The sequence below is a fragment of the Mirounga angustirostris genome, unplaced genomic scaffold (genome assembly GCF_029215605.1).
Source record: "Mirounga angustirostris isolate CCGP_5_RB_7025 unplaced genomic scaffold, mMirAng1.0.hap1 SCAF_14, whole genome shotgun sequence".
In the NCBI taxonomy this organism is placed as follows: domain Eukaryota; kingdom Metazoa; phylum Chordata; class Mammalia; order Carnivora; family Phocidae; genus Mirounga; species Mirounga angustirostris.
Window position 1 is genome coordinate 24034872 of NW_026991722.1, and position 17947 is coordinate 24052818.

Consider the following 17947-nt stretch of genomic DNA (forward strand, 5'->3'; position numbering starts at 1 on the left):
AAGGACTTGGAACTTGGACTCTGCCCACACGGACAAGTGAGGGAAGGGCATTCCGAGCTGCAGAAACCTCGTGTACAAAGGGCAAAAGACCTTCACTGTAATGGCCAGATAGTAAACCTTTCAGGCTTTCAGGCCACAGGGTCCGTGTCACGACGCCACGACCATCCTCAAAATGCAGGAGCAGCTGTAGACCGTATGTGAGTGCAATGTGTGCTTGGGCTCCAGTAAAACTTCATGGACACCAAAATTTGACTTTCGTGTAATTGACATGTTATCATCTGGATATCACTCTCCTCCCCCTCCCCAGCCGTTTGAACATTTAAATGTTTACTTACCTCCTGGGCTGTACAAAAACAGGTGGCACACTAGATTTGGCCCAGGGCTCTAGTTTGCTGACCCATGCACAAAGGCAGGGAAGGAGGAGCATGTACTGAAGAAGCAGAAGAGCAGGTACTTAGGGGATGCCGTGATGTGGTGGGTGTGCGTGGAGGCTGAGGGCCTCCATTTCTAACCCGCTCGCAGGTGATGGTGAGCCTGAGGTCCTCACTTAGAGCAGCAGAGAGCTCAAGCATTATTAGGGCGTGAGGCTGTGCTGGGTTCTGTGGGATGGGAAAACAGACTGTTTTCTTCCAGTAGCTCTTTTCAGTCTCCTGAGAGCGAAGAGATTTATACAAGTAGATAAATCGATCCTCCCAGAATACGAATTAAACAGCTAGTGCCAGGCAGTGAGGTTTCCAGGTGCTGGTGCAATTAACAGGTCAGGAAAGGGCACGTGGACAGCAGGGGTCCGGCCAGAGGAGCCCCCGTGTGAGCTGGAACTGGGCCCCTTGGCTTCCAGGATGTCCACCTCGACGATCTCCACATACCATCCTTCACTCGGTTCCTGTTGGGATTTTCCTCATTCTTCTTGTCCCTTTTCCCTTGAGCCATTCCTGACCCCATTTACACAGTGTGGAGACATTGAGTACAATTTCTTGGGTGTGCTGTTCTCCCTCGGCCTGGATGGCAAGTCCCAGGAGCGAGCTCGGAGGGATGACAACTGCAGTGAGGCTAAGGAAAGATCCTTCACCTGAGGCGTGGGGACAGGATCTGAAAAGTCCTTGCAGCTGGGTGGAAGGTAGGTTTACAGGACCTAGGAGGAGGAAGGTTAGAACACCTGAGGGGAGAAGAAATGTTGACAGTTGCAGTTGGCAAATGCTCAGATTTTCTCCGGAGATAGCTCAGAGCGTTCTTAATGTCTACTCCAAAGCATTTAGGTGTACCCTAAAGCTCTAGAGCATCTTCTATAAAGATGCAATCAATACAGCACGCTCAGAGGCAGAGAGAAGATCCTGTGAACTTGCTGCTTCATAATGCAAAAACCGACTTTGGCTTTGTATCCTGGGCTTGGATATCAGGGATGCAAATTGGGGGTGGCTTGTGTTCCCATGAATGAGTGTTGTGAGTCTGTTGCCTCATGACTTACTCTTCTCATTGGTGAGTCCAAGACCAGTGCAGTAAGGGCCAGGGGCTTGCTTTTAAAGAGGGCAGTGACCATCTGGAGGAGACACTGTAAAACAAGCCCATAAGAAAGCCCACTGGCTGTTTGGGCCCAGGCAACGGACTGGCCGCAAGCTCTGGACTTGGAGCTCTCCCTCCACAAGGGAGGCCAGTTATACTGACCCAGACCCACGTTCTGGCTGGCCTTTTGGTCATGTAAGGCTATTATTAGTTTCAGGTTTGCTAAGACTTTTCTATGGTCATGAAACCGTGTGTGTGTGTGTGCGCGCGCGCATGTGCGCACAGCCAGCTTCTAAAGCAAACAGGCCCTGTGGCGATCACATACCTATAAAATACAGAAATTTGTCGGACAGATGTAAGGCGTGCTGCCAAGAGTGACCGCCAGCCGGCCCAGATGCTGCCGTTCGGTGCATCTGAGCTGCGGTTCCCACGGCTGCACATGACATTCACCGTGGGAGCTCTTAGGTCCCCTCGGATTCTGAGTTGGTCTGAGGTAGAACCCAGTCTTGGTGTTGTGACATTCTTAGGTGATTGTAGTGTGCAGTCCGGGCCGATGGCCCCCCTGCTAGATCCAGAGGGCTTACTCACTAAGGGCTGTGTTCTCCCCTGCGGGAGTTGGCCAGCTTCATGACCTTGCAAATCCCGTAGCAACTGGGGGAGCTTGAGCAAGGTTTGGGGGTAGGTTTGTGGCTTAAAGAATGCACAAGTAAATTGAGGTTGCTGACAATTCAGGAGTATGTAAATACACTTTCAATTTGCTTACACTTTTTTTCACTCCTGCAGGAAAATGGCTTTGTCCCTGAATGCAGCATATCAGAGCGGAGGTTCCCAAGACTTGAAGACGGGCTCTTCGGTCTTGGTCTTGGCATGAGTTGTTTTTTCTCTCATCTGTAGCACACTAGACGCTCCCTCTGACATTGCTATTTTGTCCTGCCCTTGAGATGAGGATGCAAAGCCCTGGTGGATGTAACCAGATGCAGGCTTGGCAGTCTTGCTGGCAGAATGAGAATTACATTGATCTGTGGCATCCTCTTAGGATCTAGAAAGTGCCCTCTGTCCCCAGTCCTGTGAGTTACTTGTCATGGTATTAGATCACCTTGTGTTTTGAAATGAGAAGAGAGGAAGGTGTGTCAAGGTGGCTTTACAAGTTCTCCGGAGGGCCCCTCAGAGGTAGCAATACCCATGTAGACACCTGAAAGCTTTATTTCTGACTTTTTTTTTTTTTTAATCTTCCAGTACACGAGGGTCTGGATCCCTGACCCTGACGAAGTATGGCGCTCAGCTGAATTAACCAAGGACTACAAGGAGGGAGAGAAGAGCCTCCAGCTCAGACTGGAAGATGAAACAGTAAGTGCAGGTCATGGAAGCGGGGAGCATGGGGGTCTGGGTGGTATGCTGTGGGCTGGAGCTTCCCCCGCAGAGTAGAGCTGCTTGAGCCCCTGGCATCTTTTGGTTGCTGCTGTTGATCACATATGTGCAAGTGGTAAACCATGCTAGTCAGTACATGCCCACTGGTGTTGGCAGCTGAGAGATCTCTGGTGGCCACGGCAAGGATCTTCTCCGTGGAGTAGCAGGAAGGGTTCCCTTCATGGGGCTGAGGCGTCAGTGGGAGGTGGCGTGAGAGAGCGCACGTGGGAGAGTGGTTGGAGCCCTGGCCCCAGCCTGTGTGGGGATCGGGACCCCGGCTCAGCCGTCGCGAGCTCTGTGCCCTTGGGCAAGTTAGCAATCTTTCCATACCCGTTACTTCATCTGTTCCATGCGAGCCATGGTCTGTCTAGGGTGCTTTTGAGAGTATGAGGAGTTGCTATGAGACGTGTGCTTAGAACCGTGCCTGGCACATGAGCCCTCGTGTGCGTGAGCTGCTGTAGCGGGACGGATGGCTTTAGCAGTTGCCCTTCAGGGGGCTTCATCAGAAGGAAGACCAGGTAGTTAGCTATGAAATCTTCCTCTGATACACCCTGATTATCCTGAATTTCTTGAGCTTTTTGCAACCACTCTCTCCGTGAGGTGTGCATTTCACAAATATTTGAATACTTGGCTGTGCGGGTCTTGGGGGTGTGTGTGGCCCCGCCATTGGGGGCTGGGGCACAGAGGTACAGCAAAGTGCTGCGACCCATCACATGAGGCACAGAAGCCGGTGGATAAGGTGGGGGACAGAAAAGAGAGGGAGCCTGAGGAGGGGAAGGGGTCATGGGAAGGAGCCGGCCGTCGAAGACTCCGGGCGGAATGAGCGGGCAGAATGTTTCAGGCAGGAGTGCTGCGTGCGCCAGAGCCCCGAGGCTGCATGGTGTTCCCTTTGCGTGTTGAAGGAAAGGAGGCCTGTGCACCGGGCGCTGTTTGAAGAAGGGGTCAGAGAGGTGGCCCGAGGACGAGGGCACAGGCCATTTGGGCAGGGCTTACAGAGGGGGAGCGTGCGAGGGAAACCAGTGTTGGCAAAAACCTGGGAGTATAGTTGACACGCAGTGTTAGGTTAGTTTCAGGCATACAGCATAGAGATTGGACGAGCTTACACCTTGTGCCGTGTGGGTATTAGGCTCCATGAAATAAGTCCTACTGAGAAAGATGAATGCCACATGGAATCACTCGTTTGTGTGTTTTGTTTTTAGATTCCATATGAGAAACAGGTTTTGAAGGCAGTGACAGGAAGAAACCAAGAATTGGCTTTGGGGCGGGTTACGTTGCAGGGGCTGTTGTAGAGCGCGCATTGGGGAAGGAGGGAGGCTGGAGTGCTTCTGGCCTCCCTCTGAGACTAAAAGTTGGTACCACATCACTTAGCCTTTGATCATTGACCCTCTTGCTGTTTTTTCTTCTTTCAAGCATCTTGGTCTTGTCTTTTTAGTTAGTAATGACCTACTTGAGAAACGGACCTTGTCTTACCCTTTGCTCACATAGTACCTACTGTGGTTGGTGATTAACTCATTGATTAGTAGAAAGATGGAACATCTCCCCTTACTAGCTTCTGTTTGTATCCCCTCAAGCCTATCACTTGGTAAAACTGGGACACCAAGTTAGATTTTTACACTAAGGTGTGCACGCCTCCCCTTCCCCTTCCTGGCAGGCAGACTTGGCTAGCCGCCTCTTGGTTTGGAGGTGTGAAAGAAAATTCCCAACAGATGGAATCATGTTTACCGTGCGGAATAACTTCCCACCCCACACCCCAAACAAAATGAAATTAGTTCACCCACTTGAATGGTGTAACTTCTATTCCAACATACTTCATTTTAGATGATCTTTTAAGTGGGTGGGTGTTTTTAAAGGGTTGTACGGAGGTAGTGAGGAATGACCTGTGTTGCTAAAACAGCAGATGCTTGTCTCTCCAGCTGAAAATCTGCCCAGCATGACTAATCCTGGAGGCTGCCCAGGACCCCCCCTCCCCACCTGCTACTTGGCCAGTCAGCGTGTAATCAGAAGGGATGCCTGGGGCTGCAGATTAGCGGCTCTCTAGAAATAATGTGCTCTGAACGTCCAGCTCTGTCCAGGTTCCTTGCAGACTGTGGTTTGTCCACAGCTGGCTGCAAGTGGTTACTAGGAGCGACGAAGCTGAGCTGTGGACCAAAGGCAGGAGGGCAGAAGTTAGAGGACTGGCCTCTGCAAGTTTGAGGAGCATCTGCTCTGTAGCCAAGACCATCTTTGATGTATCAGGCTGGCCGAAATCCACCTCGCAGTGCTCCCCCACCCTCCCTACCACTGAAGTCCAAGAGTGTGGGTTGAAGTACGGTGGCAAAGGATGAAAATAAATTCATTCTCTTCTGGAGCAACAGTATCCTTAAGCCCCAGCTTCTACCTTACTGCTTGCTTGTGTGCTCAGCTCAAGGTGGTCAGGCTCCTCAGAGAGGTTTCTTCAATGTTGCTTATTATTTTAGCTGTGGTCAAATACACAAAACATAAAACTGACCATGTTAACCATTTTTAAACGCACAGTTCAGTGACATAAAGTACCTCCACATTCTTGTACCACCATCCATGTCTGGAAGTTTTGATCTTGCAAAACTGAAACTGTCTCCATTCAGCTCTAACTCCCCCTTGCAGCCACTGGTAACGGCTCTGGGCACCTCATAGAAGTGGAGTCCTATGTCCTATATTTGTCCTGCTGTGTCTGGCTTGTTTCACTGAGTGCAATGTAAGTTACTTTATATTTAAGCCTATGGGAGATTTCTTGGAAAAGGATAGCATCCTCTCTTTCTCCCCGCAGCTGTGATGGGTGCAAAGTAGCCAGGTATGCGGACCCTAACACAGTGCTGCTTTTAAACTGGATCAAGCATTTCTGTCCCTGTTCGCACACCTTGGTGATACAGAGTTCCCTCCTTGTTTGCCTGGATAGAGAGTTGTGCCTGGCAGGCCTTCTGTCTCCTGCCGCCACCTCCCTTGTAACTCCTGCCCTCTAGTGGCGGGGAAAACTCCATTTCCATGGTTTGGCATCTAAATTTTTTTTTTAATTTTAATTTAAATTCTAGTTAACATTGCAATATTGGTTTCAGGAGTAGAATTCAGTGATTCATCACTTACATACACCCCCCCACACACTGCTCATCATAACAAGTGCCCTCCTTAATACCCATCACCCGTGTAGCGCATCCCCCACTCACCTCCTTCCATCAAGCCTCAGTTTGTTCTCTGTTGTTAAGTCTCTTATGGTTTGTTTCCCTCTCTTCTCCTCCTCCCATAAGTTCATATGTTTTATTACTTAAATTCCACATATGGTGGGGTGCCTGGGTGGTTCAGTCGGTTAAGTGGCCAACTCTTGTTCTCAGCTCAGGTCTTGATCTCAGGGTCGTGAGTTCAAGCCTCAAATGGTGCTCCACACTGGGTGTGGAGCCTACTTTAAAAAAAAATTTCCACATATGAGTGAAATCATATGGAATTTGTCTTTTTTTTTTTTTTTTTTTAACATTTTATTTGAGAGAGCAAGCCCGAGGGGTGGAAGGGGCAGAGCGGGAAAGGGAGAAACAGACTCCCCGCTGAGCAGGGAGCCTGACACAGGGCTCGATCCAGGACCCTGAGATTGTGACCTGAGCCAAAGGCAGACACTTAAACTACCAACTACCAGCCAACAAATTCCAGGGCGCCTGGGTGGCTCAGTCAGTTAAGCGTCTTTATGTGAGTGACTTACTTTACTTAGCATAATACACTCTAGTTCCATCCATGTTGTTGTAAATGGTAAGATATTCTTTCTGATGGCTGTAATATTCCATTGTATATTTATACCACATCTTCTGTATTTGTCATTGGTGGACACTTGGGCCCTTTCCATAGTTTGGCTATTGTTGATAATGCTGCTGTAAACATCAGGGTATAGGTACCCCTTTGAATCTGTAGTTTTGTATCCTTTGGGTAAATACCTAGTTTTGCAATTGCTAGATCATAGGGTAGTTCTATTTTTAACTTTTTAGGAACCCCCGTACTGTTTTCCACAGTGGCTGCACCAGTTTGCATTCCCACCAAGAATGGGAGAGAGTTCCCCTTTCTCTGCATGCTTGCCAACACCTGTTGTTTCCTGTGCTTTGATTTTAGCCATTTTGACAAGTGTGAGGTGATATCTCATCATGGTTTTGATTTGTATTTCCCTGATGAGTGATGTTGAGCATCTTTTCATGTTTCTGTTAACCATCTGGATGTCGTCTTTGGAAAAATGTCTAGGTCCTCTGCTCATTTCTTAACTGGATTATTTGGTTTTGGGGTGTTGAGCTTGATATGTTCTTGATGGATTTTTGGGTAGTAGCCCTTTATCTGATATGTCATTTGCGAATGTCTTCTCCCATTCTGTAGGCTGCCTCTTAGTTTTGTTGACTGTTTCCTTCGCTGTGCAAAAGCTTTTTATCTTGATGAAGTCCCAATAGTTCATGTTTGCTTTTGTTTCCCTTGCCTCTGGCGATGTGTCTAGCAAGAAGTTGCTGTGGCCGAGGTCAAAGAGGTTGCTGCCTGTGTTCTCTAGGATTTTGATGGTTTCCTATCTCACATTTAGGTCTCTCATCCATTTTGAATTTATTTTTTGTGTAGTATAAGAAAGTTTCATCCTTGTGCATGTTGTCCAGTTTTCCCAACACCATTTACTGTCTTTTTTTCCATTGGATGTTCTTTCCTGCTTTGTCAAAGATTAGTTGACCAGAGAGTTGTGGGTCCATTTCTGGGTTCTCTATTCTGTTCCATTGATCTATGTGTCTGTTTGATTTATGCATCTGTTCTGTGTGACAGTACCATACTGTCCTGATACTTCCAGCTTTGCTTTGCTTTTTCAGGATTTTTTTGGCTATTTGGTTTTTGGTTTGGTTTGGCTTTGGTCTTTTGTGGTTCCATACAAATTTTAGGATTGTTCTAGCTCTGTGAAAAATGCTGGTGGTATTTTGATAGGGATTGCAATAAATGTGTAGATTGCTTTGGATAATATAGGCATTTTAACAACGTATGTTCTTCTAATCCATGAGCATGGAATGTTTCTCCATTTCCTTGTGTCCTCTTCAGTTTCTTTTGTAAGTGTTCTATAGTTTTCAGAGTACAGATCTTTTACCTCTTTGGTTAGGCTTATTCCTGGGTGTCTTAGTGTTTGGTGCAATTGCAAGTGGAATTGATTCCTTGATTTCTTTCTGTTACTTCATTGTTAGTATGTAGAAATGCAACAGATTTCTGTACGTTGATTTTTTTATATCCTGCAACTTTGCAGAATTCATGTATTCGAGCAAATTTTTGTGGCGTCTTTCGGGTTTTCTACATAGAGTATCATGTTTTCTGTGAAGAGGGAGAGTTTGACTTCTTCCTTGTTGATTTGAATGCCTTTTATTTCTTTTTGTTGTCTGATTACTGAGGCTAAGACTTCCAGTACTGTGTTAAATAGTAATGGTGAGAGTGGACATCCCTGTGTTGTTCCTGACCTTAGAGGAAAAGCTGTCTTTCCCCCATTGAGTACGATAATAACAGTGGGTCTTCTGCATATAGCCTTTATGATGTTGGGTATATTCCATCTATCCTTGATTGGTTGCTGACTGGAGTTCGTATCCAGTGTCCCACGGCCACCTTCATGGCAGGTACCTCTTGTGTGCAGGGGCCTCCCTGAGTGTGCGAGGAAATGGCATACGTGAGCTTGAAGGAGGGGAATGTGCCCCACCCGTGTGTCTGCATACCCAAGCCCTTGAACATTGGTGGGGCCAGGGCAAGAGGGTGGATGTAAGCCTCTATCTGTTAGTAAAGGCATCAAAATTTAAGTGAAACAGACATGGCTAAATTTTGACAACGAAAACATCTAATATATTAAAAATACATTTGCAATTCTCTACTATTCAGTCTCCATCTGGTTGCCACTGTAAAGAACCATTATCTTTAAGCATGTTGTGCCTGTACACATATATATAAACAGATTTAAGAGGAACATGAATTATGGACTATTTGCCAAATATTGCTCATGTCGTGTTGCCGTGGTTGCAAACACTGTCCTATTTTGTGAGTGCCTCTGGAGCCTTGGCCTGTGGGGAGGCAGGGAGCTGGATGTTGGGCCCGGTATTGGTGCTTCCATGTGTGGATTTTCTCTGCATTTGTGCCTCTGAAAGGCAGGATTAACATGCGCGTTTGCCTTTCCTTTACTCTAAGCATCTTGACTGCCCGGTTTCTCCCCACACTCCAAAGTGGTGTCTCTCTCTGGCGTTGGCCGTGTTACGGTCCACAGACCTGCAAGGCACCTGGAGGCCATTGTCTTATTTCAAGGATGTGGGGCAAGAGGAGTGCAGAAGCATTTTCCTGGAGTCGGAGGTGTCAGTCACAGGAGTGTGTGTTGAGGGTTGCCGATCTCACCGTGTCGGCACTGAAGCCTGATGTCAAGTGGCAGAGTGACCACGTGTTCTTTCATAAGCTTCCAGTTTGTGTTTAAGATAATGGAGCCCTTGAAGATGCAGGGCCCAGGGAAAGGCACCTCTTACTCCGGTCTGAGGACGGTGCCAAACATATCCAGCTGTTACAGCCAGGACATGGCCAACTTGGTTCTTCATGTCAAGAAGCAAATGTTGCGGAAGAACTAGGACCACCGTACTTGGCCGTTGGTGTACTCGGACCTGTGCACCTGGAGAGTGCCCACAGGTCTTGTAAGCCCAGTTCAGGGGAAGTGTCAGCTGTATGCACATCTGGCAAAACCAGAGCTGAGAGTGGTAGATACTCTTGTCCCAGTAGAACTTCCTAGTGCAAGTGATTTTGACTAGTAGGCTTTTCTTTTTGTTTTACTGGTTATTTCTATTCTTTTAAATTTATTTGGTCACCTAATAATTTTTTGCCTTCAGTAGCTCACTAATCCACAGGTGTGACTGTCTTTGTTTAGATGCCAAGAAGTATGAAGAAGACTATATTTATCCTTTTTATATTGTACATGTACAAAAAACATTTGAAGTTATAAAACAAATGGCACATAAAGATCTATTGGTAAATTGTTACCAATGCAATTAGTTATCTTGCCTAAAGTAGGCTGTAATTTTCAGATGGACGTACTTTTATTGTAAAACACAACCTAAAAATGAGCATCTTCACCGTGTTCCGACGTGTCCTGTCTGGGGCAGTAAGGGTATTCACACTGTTGTGCGACCATTGCCAGCATCCGTCTCCTGAGGGATCTGTCTCCTATTACCATTGCCCTTTTCCTCCACTGTGTGGGTGATCTTTCCCATCAGTTAGGATGGGAAAGATCTTTGCCTGGCTGTTTCTGCTCAGAGATGGGTGAAGCAGTGATTTCTGTCCTCTGTTCTCTCTGTCCTCCCCCCCCCCCCCCCCCAACTGCCAGCAAGGGACGTTTGGCAGTGTCTGGATACGTTTGGGGTTGTCCTAAGGAGGGTGGTCAGCTATTTGCGTCTGGCAGGTTGGAGGGCAGGAGTGCTGCTAAGCACCCAAAATGCCCAGGGCAGCAGCCCCTCCCCACACCCCATCCTAAATGAAAACCATGTGGTGGTTGAGTAAACCCTGGATTAAGCCCATAGGGGAAATGTCTGGATTGTTCACTGCTGGGACCCGACGATTCTAACAGAATGCCTAATCTGTGTTTCCTGCTGATTTGGAATCAAAAGATTACCTTGGACTCCATGTTCTTATGCTGCTGTCATTTTGTTTAAAATTCAAACTTCTTTTATGTTTTCCTTTATGGCCATTTTCTTCCCTTAATTGTATCACCATTTATTCATGATGCGTTAAGAGCAGTTGAGCCATGATATGCCAGGGTCTGGTTATACAGCAGTGAAAACAGCCCATCTATAATGAATGTAATACATTTGTAAGCATAGGGTTTAGAAAATGAAAAGGTCAAAGCCAGAAATCTTTAGAAATCTTTTAGAAACTTGGTGAGATACTTGAGTACCTCCACTGTACCTTTTACACTCCCCCTATGCACACTCTTTTGGAAACCCCCTTGGGCAGCTACTTCTGAGTTTCTTGCTGACTTCTCAAAGCAGGAACACGTACCGCGGTAGAGACCATACCTAAATGCTCCACCGTGGTTCGGAGCCCATTTTGACTTCTCTAGCTGGGTGCCAGAGTTCGCTGTGTGTAGCCCTTCAGGGTCAACACCAACCCCTTGCCAGCTGGTAACCATATTACTGTTAGCTTACTTTCTCTGGACCTCCAAGTTCTATGGGCAGAGTAGGAGAGAGAAGTTGGCTTTATCTGCCATATATGCTGCTTCTTAGCCCCAAATCTTTGTGTTGGGAGTTGTCATTCAAAGGTGTTTCTAGGATTATGTTCTCTTGGTGTAGTTCTGTGTAACATGGATATGAGTTGATACGAGAGAGGTCATGAAAAAAAAACCAACATTCCATTCAGCTAATATTTTTTAGCGCCTGCTAAGTATTCTAAAACCACAGACCCACGGACTATAGGGCAATCTAGACCAGTGTTCTCCAGAAGAACACTGTGGTGCAGTGGAATGTGGTCTGTCTGCAGTGGCCAGTATGGTAGTCTGGCCACATGGATCTGTTGGGCCCTTGAAATGGGACTAGTGTGGCTGAGAAGCTGAAGTTTTGAATGTATTTAATTTCAGTGAATTTAATTTCAATAGCCATACATACTGCCCTATTGGAAAGTGCAAGTATGGACCCATCCCCTAACCTCTTCCTCTGTATTCTCAAGTTTTGGCTAGTCCCAGTATGCTAGGTGAGGACCAATTGGAGATGGCCATCTGTTCGTTGGGGGCGGGGTGGGGGGGTGCGGTCAATGCTCATTACGGGTGGGTGACTGAGAATTAAATCTTGTCAGGAGTGTTGACATTTATTCACCTCTTCACCTCCAATGGCCCAGTTACTACATTGTGAAGTCCTTTGTGCTGGGAAGTTTTCATGGTCCCTGATCACATCCTAAATGCTTAGATTTCAAATAAAACCATGTTGGCTGTGAACGTTCGATAGTAACAGCAGTGTTGGAATCAAAATCCTATTTAAAAAAAAAAAAACAAAACCCTTAAGTCTCTCATTCCCTGCTTCCCTCTGGATGTACACACACCACAGAATCTGTTCCGTCTAATGCTGAGCTTGCACCTCCTCCGTCCTTGCTACAGCTCGGGGCATGTTTACTTATCAATTCTACTGTAACCAGTACCGCTGGCTTATTTGTGGACCTTATTTTCACAAAATCGCATATGCGTTTCCCTCTGCGCTTGAGGGAGAGTTTTTGAGGGAGTATTTCATCTGAGGAAAGATGGAATGCCAGCGTTTCTGTCTCAGGGTTTGAAGACTTGGAGCCCAGGTTCCCGCTTCCTAATCTGAAAAACGAGGGGTTGAGCTAGGTGAGCCCTGCGGTTCTGCCCTTGGCTGAGTTCTGTGCTGTGTACCCGGGGTGGGAGGGGGGTGCAGAGCCACACGGGACATGCAGAGCGAACGTACTGCTCCAGGGGCGAGGGCATCTCCATGGGGAGGTCTGCAGAAAGAGGGAGAGGGAGGGTCGTGTTAGAGTCCCAGTGACGACAGGGACTCAGCTAAAGGTGAAAGGTGGCAGGGGGAGCCATCCCCTCTAGAACTTAAATCTCCACATACTCCATTTCCCCTTGTTGCCTACCTTCCGGAAATTTTGTATCCTGCCCCATCTCTGTATGGAGTAAATTTGATAAAAGACCTTTTCACAAAAAGAAGAGTGCCCCCATACCCCCCACAGGAACCTGTATAAAGAAAACCTCACTAACATGGCTAACTGTTGATAATTTGTGGGCTGTTGTTCCACAGAGACTTCCTACATTTCATTCTGCCACCTGGCTCTTCGTAAATTCAGCGGGATGCTGTGGGTAGCTGCTGGCCTATAAATACAGGTGTATGTCAGGTGTTACTTTCACGATGGATAGATTATTGAGATCTTTACCCATATTTGTGAGATCGTCTCCTGAGGCCAAGAAAGAGTCTTCATGAAAGGGTCTGGCAAGGTGTTACCAGTTGCCTTCTAAAAAGGTCAATCCATCTGAACCTGGGCGTGGTACACCTGTTTGGCTGCATCCTTCGTACTGAAGGTCTTACCAGTTTCTACACCTTTGCTTATGTGGTGGATAACGGTGCTGCTAATCTATTACTTGTATCTCTTTGGTTAATGGCAATTGAATAGTTTTTCGTGTTGTCTGTAGTTCTTTTTGTGGCTTGTATCCCTTACATTATTTTCTGTTGGGGTATTGGTTTTCTTTTTGGCTTCTTAAACCTTTGGTTACTAGGATTAATTCTGTTACGTAATGCAAAATCCTCGTCCCCTTTTCTCATTTTACTTCTGGTGTGTTTTATGATGGCTTAAAAATTCTACTGATAGTCAAAATACAAAAATTTTGTAACATGCTTCTGACTCTTCATCATTCTTTAAAAGTACTTCCTTCCGAAGCTTTTAAAACTACCTACGTTTTCTTTATTTTGGTTTTATTTTTTGTTTTATCTAAAACTTACTTTGTATGAGGGAATGAGAATAGAACACTGGCTCAATTCTTTTTCTCTAAATAGCTTCAAATTTACCTACTGCTGTTATAGTGGAAATTCCTTTTATTTTTTTTTTAAAGATTTTATTTATTTGACAGAGAAAGACCCAGCGAGAGAGGGAACACAAACGGGGAGTGGGAGAGGGAGAAGCAGACTCCCCGCCGAGCAGGGAGCCCGATGCGGGACTCGATCCCGGGACTCCAGGATCATGACCTGAGCCGAAGGCAGTCGCTTAACCAACTGAGCCACAGGCGCCCTGGAAATTCCTTTTAATGACTTCAGTGTTATGAACAAATTTTCCTTCTGTGCCTTCATTTATTTCTGGATCTGCTATTAGGTTTACTCTATCTGCCGATTTTAGCACCATTACTGTACTTGCTGGCTATAATATACCTTAAGATCTGGTTGTGCAAGACCATCTAAAAGTGGGACAGGAGAGAACATTGATATTTATGTTCTTAAAAAAAACTTATTAAAGTAAATTGGGGCTATACCCATAGAATTTCCTGAAAGGCTTATATAGAAGAGTTGTTCTTAAAATATCTATAGACCACCTGTTGCAGAACTACTTGAGGGTTTTTTTTTAAATTTCAGATTTCTGGGTCCCACCCCAGACTCTGCCTACACATTAAGTAGTGTTTGAGAAACTGTTTTTTACAAGCTCTCAGATTTTAAAGAACACCATAAAAAACTTAGATAAAACATTGTAAGCCATAGCCAAGATTCTCCTATTTACACACTAAAGAACACCCTCTTTTTATTACGTAAATATGTATATCCACGGGCCAGTTATAAATATATCCTGACAGTAAACATCTTTGGAGTACTCACGTCCAAGTGTTATGCTAAGGATACAAGGATAGCACTTTGCCTTTGAGACTCCCTGATGACAGGCATGTGTGTGTATCAAGCTTCTATCCTGTGTTATGTCAAAGTAAAATGACTTCCTTGGAGTAGCTTGTAGTCAGCTTGTCGAAGAATATATGTACAACTTGAGGGCATTTATGCAGAGCACTTAGTTGCAAGGCAATCCCAATAAAAAGTGAATGGGTCGGTTGATGGCGGAGAGGAAAGCAGCAGCCTTCAATGGGGCCAAAGAGGGTTTGCTGCGTGGGAGAAGGAACAGTACTCCTATTGCAACCAGGATTAAAGACCCACTAAGGATCAGTTCAAGCCAGTAGAATATGTCATTAAGTCTCGCTGTGCTTCCAAATGTCTCATGTCATTCGTTCATTTTTACCTTGATACACTGGGGTTATGTCACCAGCAAACTTTCCACCTGGGCTGGTCTCTTACGGCAAGACCAGCATTTTGTTCCGTTGGCCCTTGTCTAAAATGGGTTATTGGTCTTCATCACTTACCATCACGTTAGGGCAGTGATCCTAGAGGACACGAGAGGACTTTGAATGCAGGCTACATGGTTCCTAACCCTGCCTTTTTGTGTCTCTTACTTGCATTTCTTTAGATTCGGGAATACCCCATTGATGTCCAAAGCAACCAGCTGCCTTTTCTGCGGAATCCGGATATCCTGGTGGGAGAAAATGACCTAACTGCCCTTAGCTACCTACACGAGCCTGCAGTTTTGCATAATTTAAAGGTCCGTTTCCTGGAGTCGAACCATATCTACACTTACTGTGGTAAGTGATGTGCATCTGTTGGCTGCGTGGGTTTGAGAGTACTTGCAATCTTCAGACTTCACGTGTTCAACTCTCTAATAGTTAGGAATCCTACTAGCATTCTCTTAAGTACCTCTCATCTGTGACCCTTGAAAGGTTTGCAATCAGAGAATGTGGCTTAATGAGGCTGCCCTACATCTCTGGGATGATTGGTGTTAATCACAGCCCAACCAGGGAAGAAATGGGCCACACCATGTGGCTTGACTGACTTCGGCGTAGTCCTAGAGTCTGTAGGAGAGGAGTAAAGGCATCCCAGGGTCCTAGCTCAGGTGTCTGCTGTCCTCACTGAGCACACTCCTGGAAATAGATGCCTGGCTGGCTTCTGTTCTCAGTCTAGAAAAGTGCTGTCTTTGTCTGACCCTCTCCCTTGCCATGTACAAACATGCATGATGAATATGTGTCGAACTCATGAGCAGAGAACATGACAAATGCTTTAAAAGTCCTAAAATTCTCATTTTTGTTGTTCTTGAAACTTCTCAATTTCCCACATTCCTTTTTTTTTTTTTTTTTGAGAGTATGAAGTGGTGTGGTGAAAACCAGAGCCCTGTAAATCCTTGTCTGAGAAGCAAACCATTTCAGGGTGTGGCTGAGCAGTCAGACTGCGGACTGCTTTGCGGCGGGGGGGTCATCCCTGCTGTACTTCAGAGCCCTGGTCTTTCCTCTTGATCACAAGGGGGGCCCAGGACCAGAGTTCTTCTCACTGTGCTGTTCCACTTCGGTTTGGAATCAGTTGGTTGGCTACTGAGTTCCGGTGAGCTTTTCTGCTAGCTTTTCAGTGCTTGAGAAGTAGTTTCCCCAAAACTCCTTTAGCCCAATTGCTAGTGGAATTTTATTTGAAAAAGACCATCAGTTATCAGAGGCTTCAATAAGTTGGGCTTTTTCCAAAGAATAAAAAAATAAAATCTCCCTTTTTGGGAGAAAGGAATAAATCACCATCAGCTTCATTTTTTAAAGTCCTTCCTTCTAAAAGAGGTCCTGGTGTCTGTACGTAATTCTCCAAATGCCCCTTGGCTCCTCCAGCTTCAGCTGTTCAGAGTAACCAACATGGCACAGAATACAGAGTCCTCAGGAAGCACTCCTTTCTGCTCTGAAAGTGGCTTTCAGACATTTTAGGAAATGTCTGATTTCACACATTTTAGGAAAATTTCACACATTTTAGGAAAATGTGTGACCTTAGAGTGTAATACCAAAATTTGAATGCTACATGAATTAGGCTTTTATACAATCCTCTAACAACCAGTACAACATGTTAAGGCTGTTTTTAAGAGACTTCTCCAAGTCATTAGCTTTAGATGGAATATATCAGTGCTGGGCCTTATTTTTTGGTCCGGGTTGTCTTTTCAGGCAAACTTCCATTTGAAAAGTTGGTGGGTGTTCTTTCTCTCCCTTAGCCTGAAATGTAGTACACCAGATGATTCCAAGTACTCTCTGGTATTTTTTCTCTTTTAAACAGACTTTTTAAAGCAACTGTATTTAGGTTCACAGCAAAACTGAGTAGAGAGATTTCCCATATAGCACCTCCTTGCCCCCAACACATGCTCAGCCTCCCCTCCTATTAACATTCTGTTCAAGGGTGGTACGTTTGTTACAACTGATGAACCCACAGTGACACATTATTACCCGAAGTCTGTAGTTTCCATTAGGGCTCACTCTTGGTGGTGGACATTCTGTGGGTTTGGACAAATGTATAATGACGTGTGTCCACCATTATGGTATCCTAACAGTAGTTTCACTGCCCTCAAATCCCCTGTGCTCTGCCTCTGCATTCCTCCCTCCCCCCAGTCCCTGGCAACCACTGATCTATCCTACTGCCACCGTTTTGCCTTTTATGGAACATCATAGGGTTGGAATCACGCAGCCTTGCCTCATTGGCTTCTTCCACTAAGTATTTCCTCCATGTCTTTTCACACCTTGATAAACCACTTTTTATAACACTAACATTCCATTATCTGCATGTATCACATTTGAGTCACTTACGGAAGGCCCTCTTAGTTGCTTCTACGTTTTGACAGTTGTCAAAGTGCTGTGAACATCCACGCGCAGGTGTTAGCGTCGATGTAAGTTTTCAACCCCTTTGGATAAATACCAAGGAGTGTGAAAGCTGAATCATACAGTGAGAGTATGTTTTGTAAGAAACAGCCAAAGTGGCTATACCATTTTGCCTTCCACCAGCAACGAAGGAGAATTTCCATTGCTCCACATCCTCACCAGCATTTGGTGTTGTCCCTGTTCTGGGTTTTGGCCATTCGAATATGTGTATGGTGGTATCTCCTTAGAGTTGTAATTTGTACTTCCCTAATGATGTATCATGTGCTTATTTGCCATCTCTAAATCTTTATTTTTTTTTTTTAAAGATTTTATTTATTTGAGACAGAATGAGAGAGAGAGAGAGCACATGAGAGGGGGGAGGGTCAGAGGGAGAAGCAGGCTCCCTGCCGAGCAGGGAGCCTGATGCAGGACTCGATCCAGGGACTCCAGGATCATGACCTGAGCCGAAGGCAGTCGCTTAACCAACTGAGCCACCCAGGCGCCCCTAAATCTTTATTTTTTAAGATTTTATTTATTTATTTGAAAGAGAGCACAAGCAGGGGGAGTGGGAGAGGGAGAAGCAGGCTTCCCACTGAGCGGGGAGCCTGATGCGGGGCTCGATCCCAGGACCCTGATGTGGGGCTCGATCCCAGGACCCTGAGATCATGACCTGAGCTGAAGGCAGACGCTTAACCGACTGAGCCACCCAGGCGCCCCGCCATCTCTAAATCTTAAGTGAGATCTCTTTAGATCTTTTGCCCATTTTTCAATCAGGTAGATCATTTTCTGATGAGTTTTAAGAGTTCTTTTTATTTGTTTTGGATATCACTCCTTTATCAGATACAT

At 45.8% G+C, this 17947-nt stretch overlaps 1 protein-coding gene across 2 annotated transcripts in view; it reads left to right on the plus strand.

Moving 5' to 3' along the window:
• The window catches only part of MYO5B (myosin VB), a 334942-nt gene that overhangs the window by 135766 nt on the left and 181229 nt on the right, over positions 1-17947 (plus strand). For both annotated transcript variants that reach the window (XM_054510300.2, XM_064577622.1), the window contains exons 2-3: positions 2737-2847; positions 14863-15034. In XM_054510300.2, coding sequence (XP_054366275.2) covers positions 2737-2847; positions 14863-15034 — 283 coding nt within the window. The remainder of the gene's footprint in view (positions 1-2736; positions 2848-14862; positions 15035-17947) is intronic.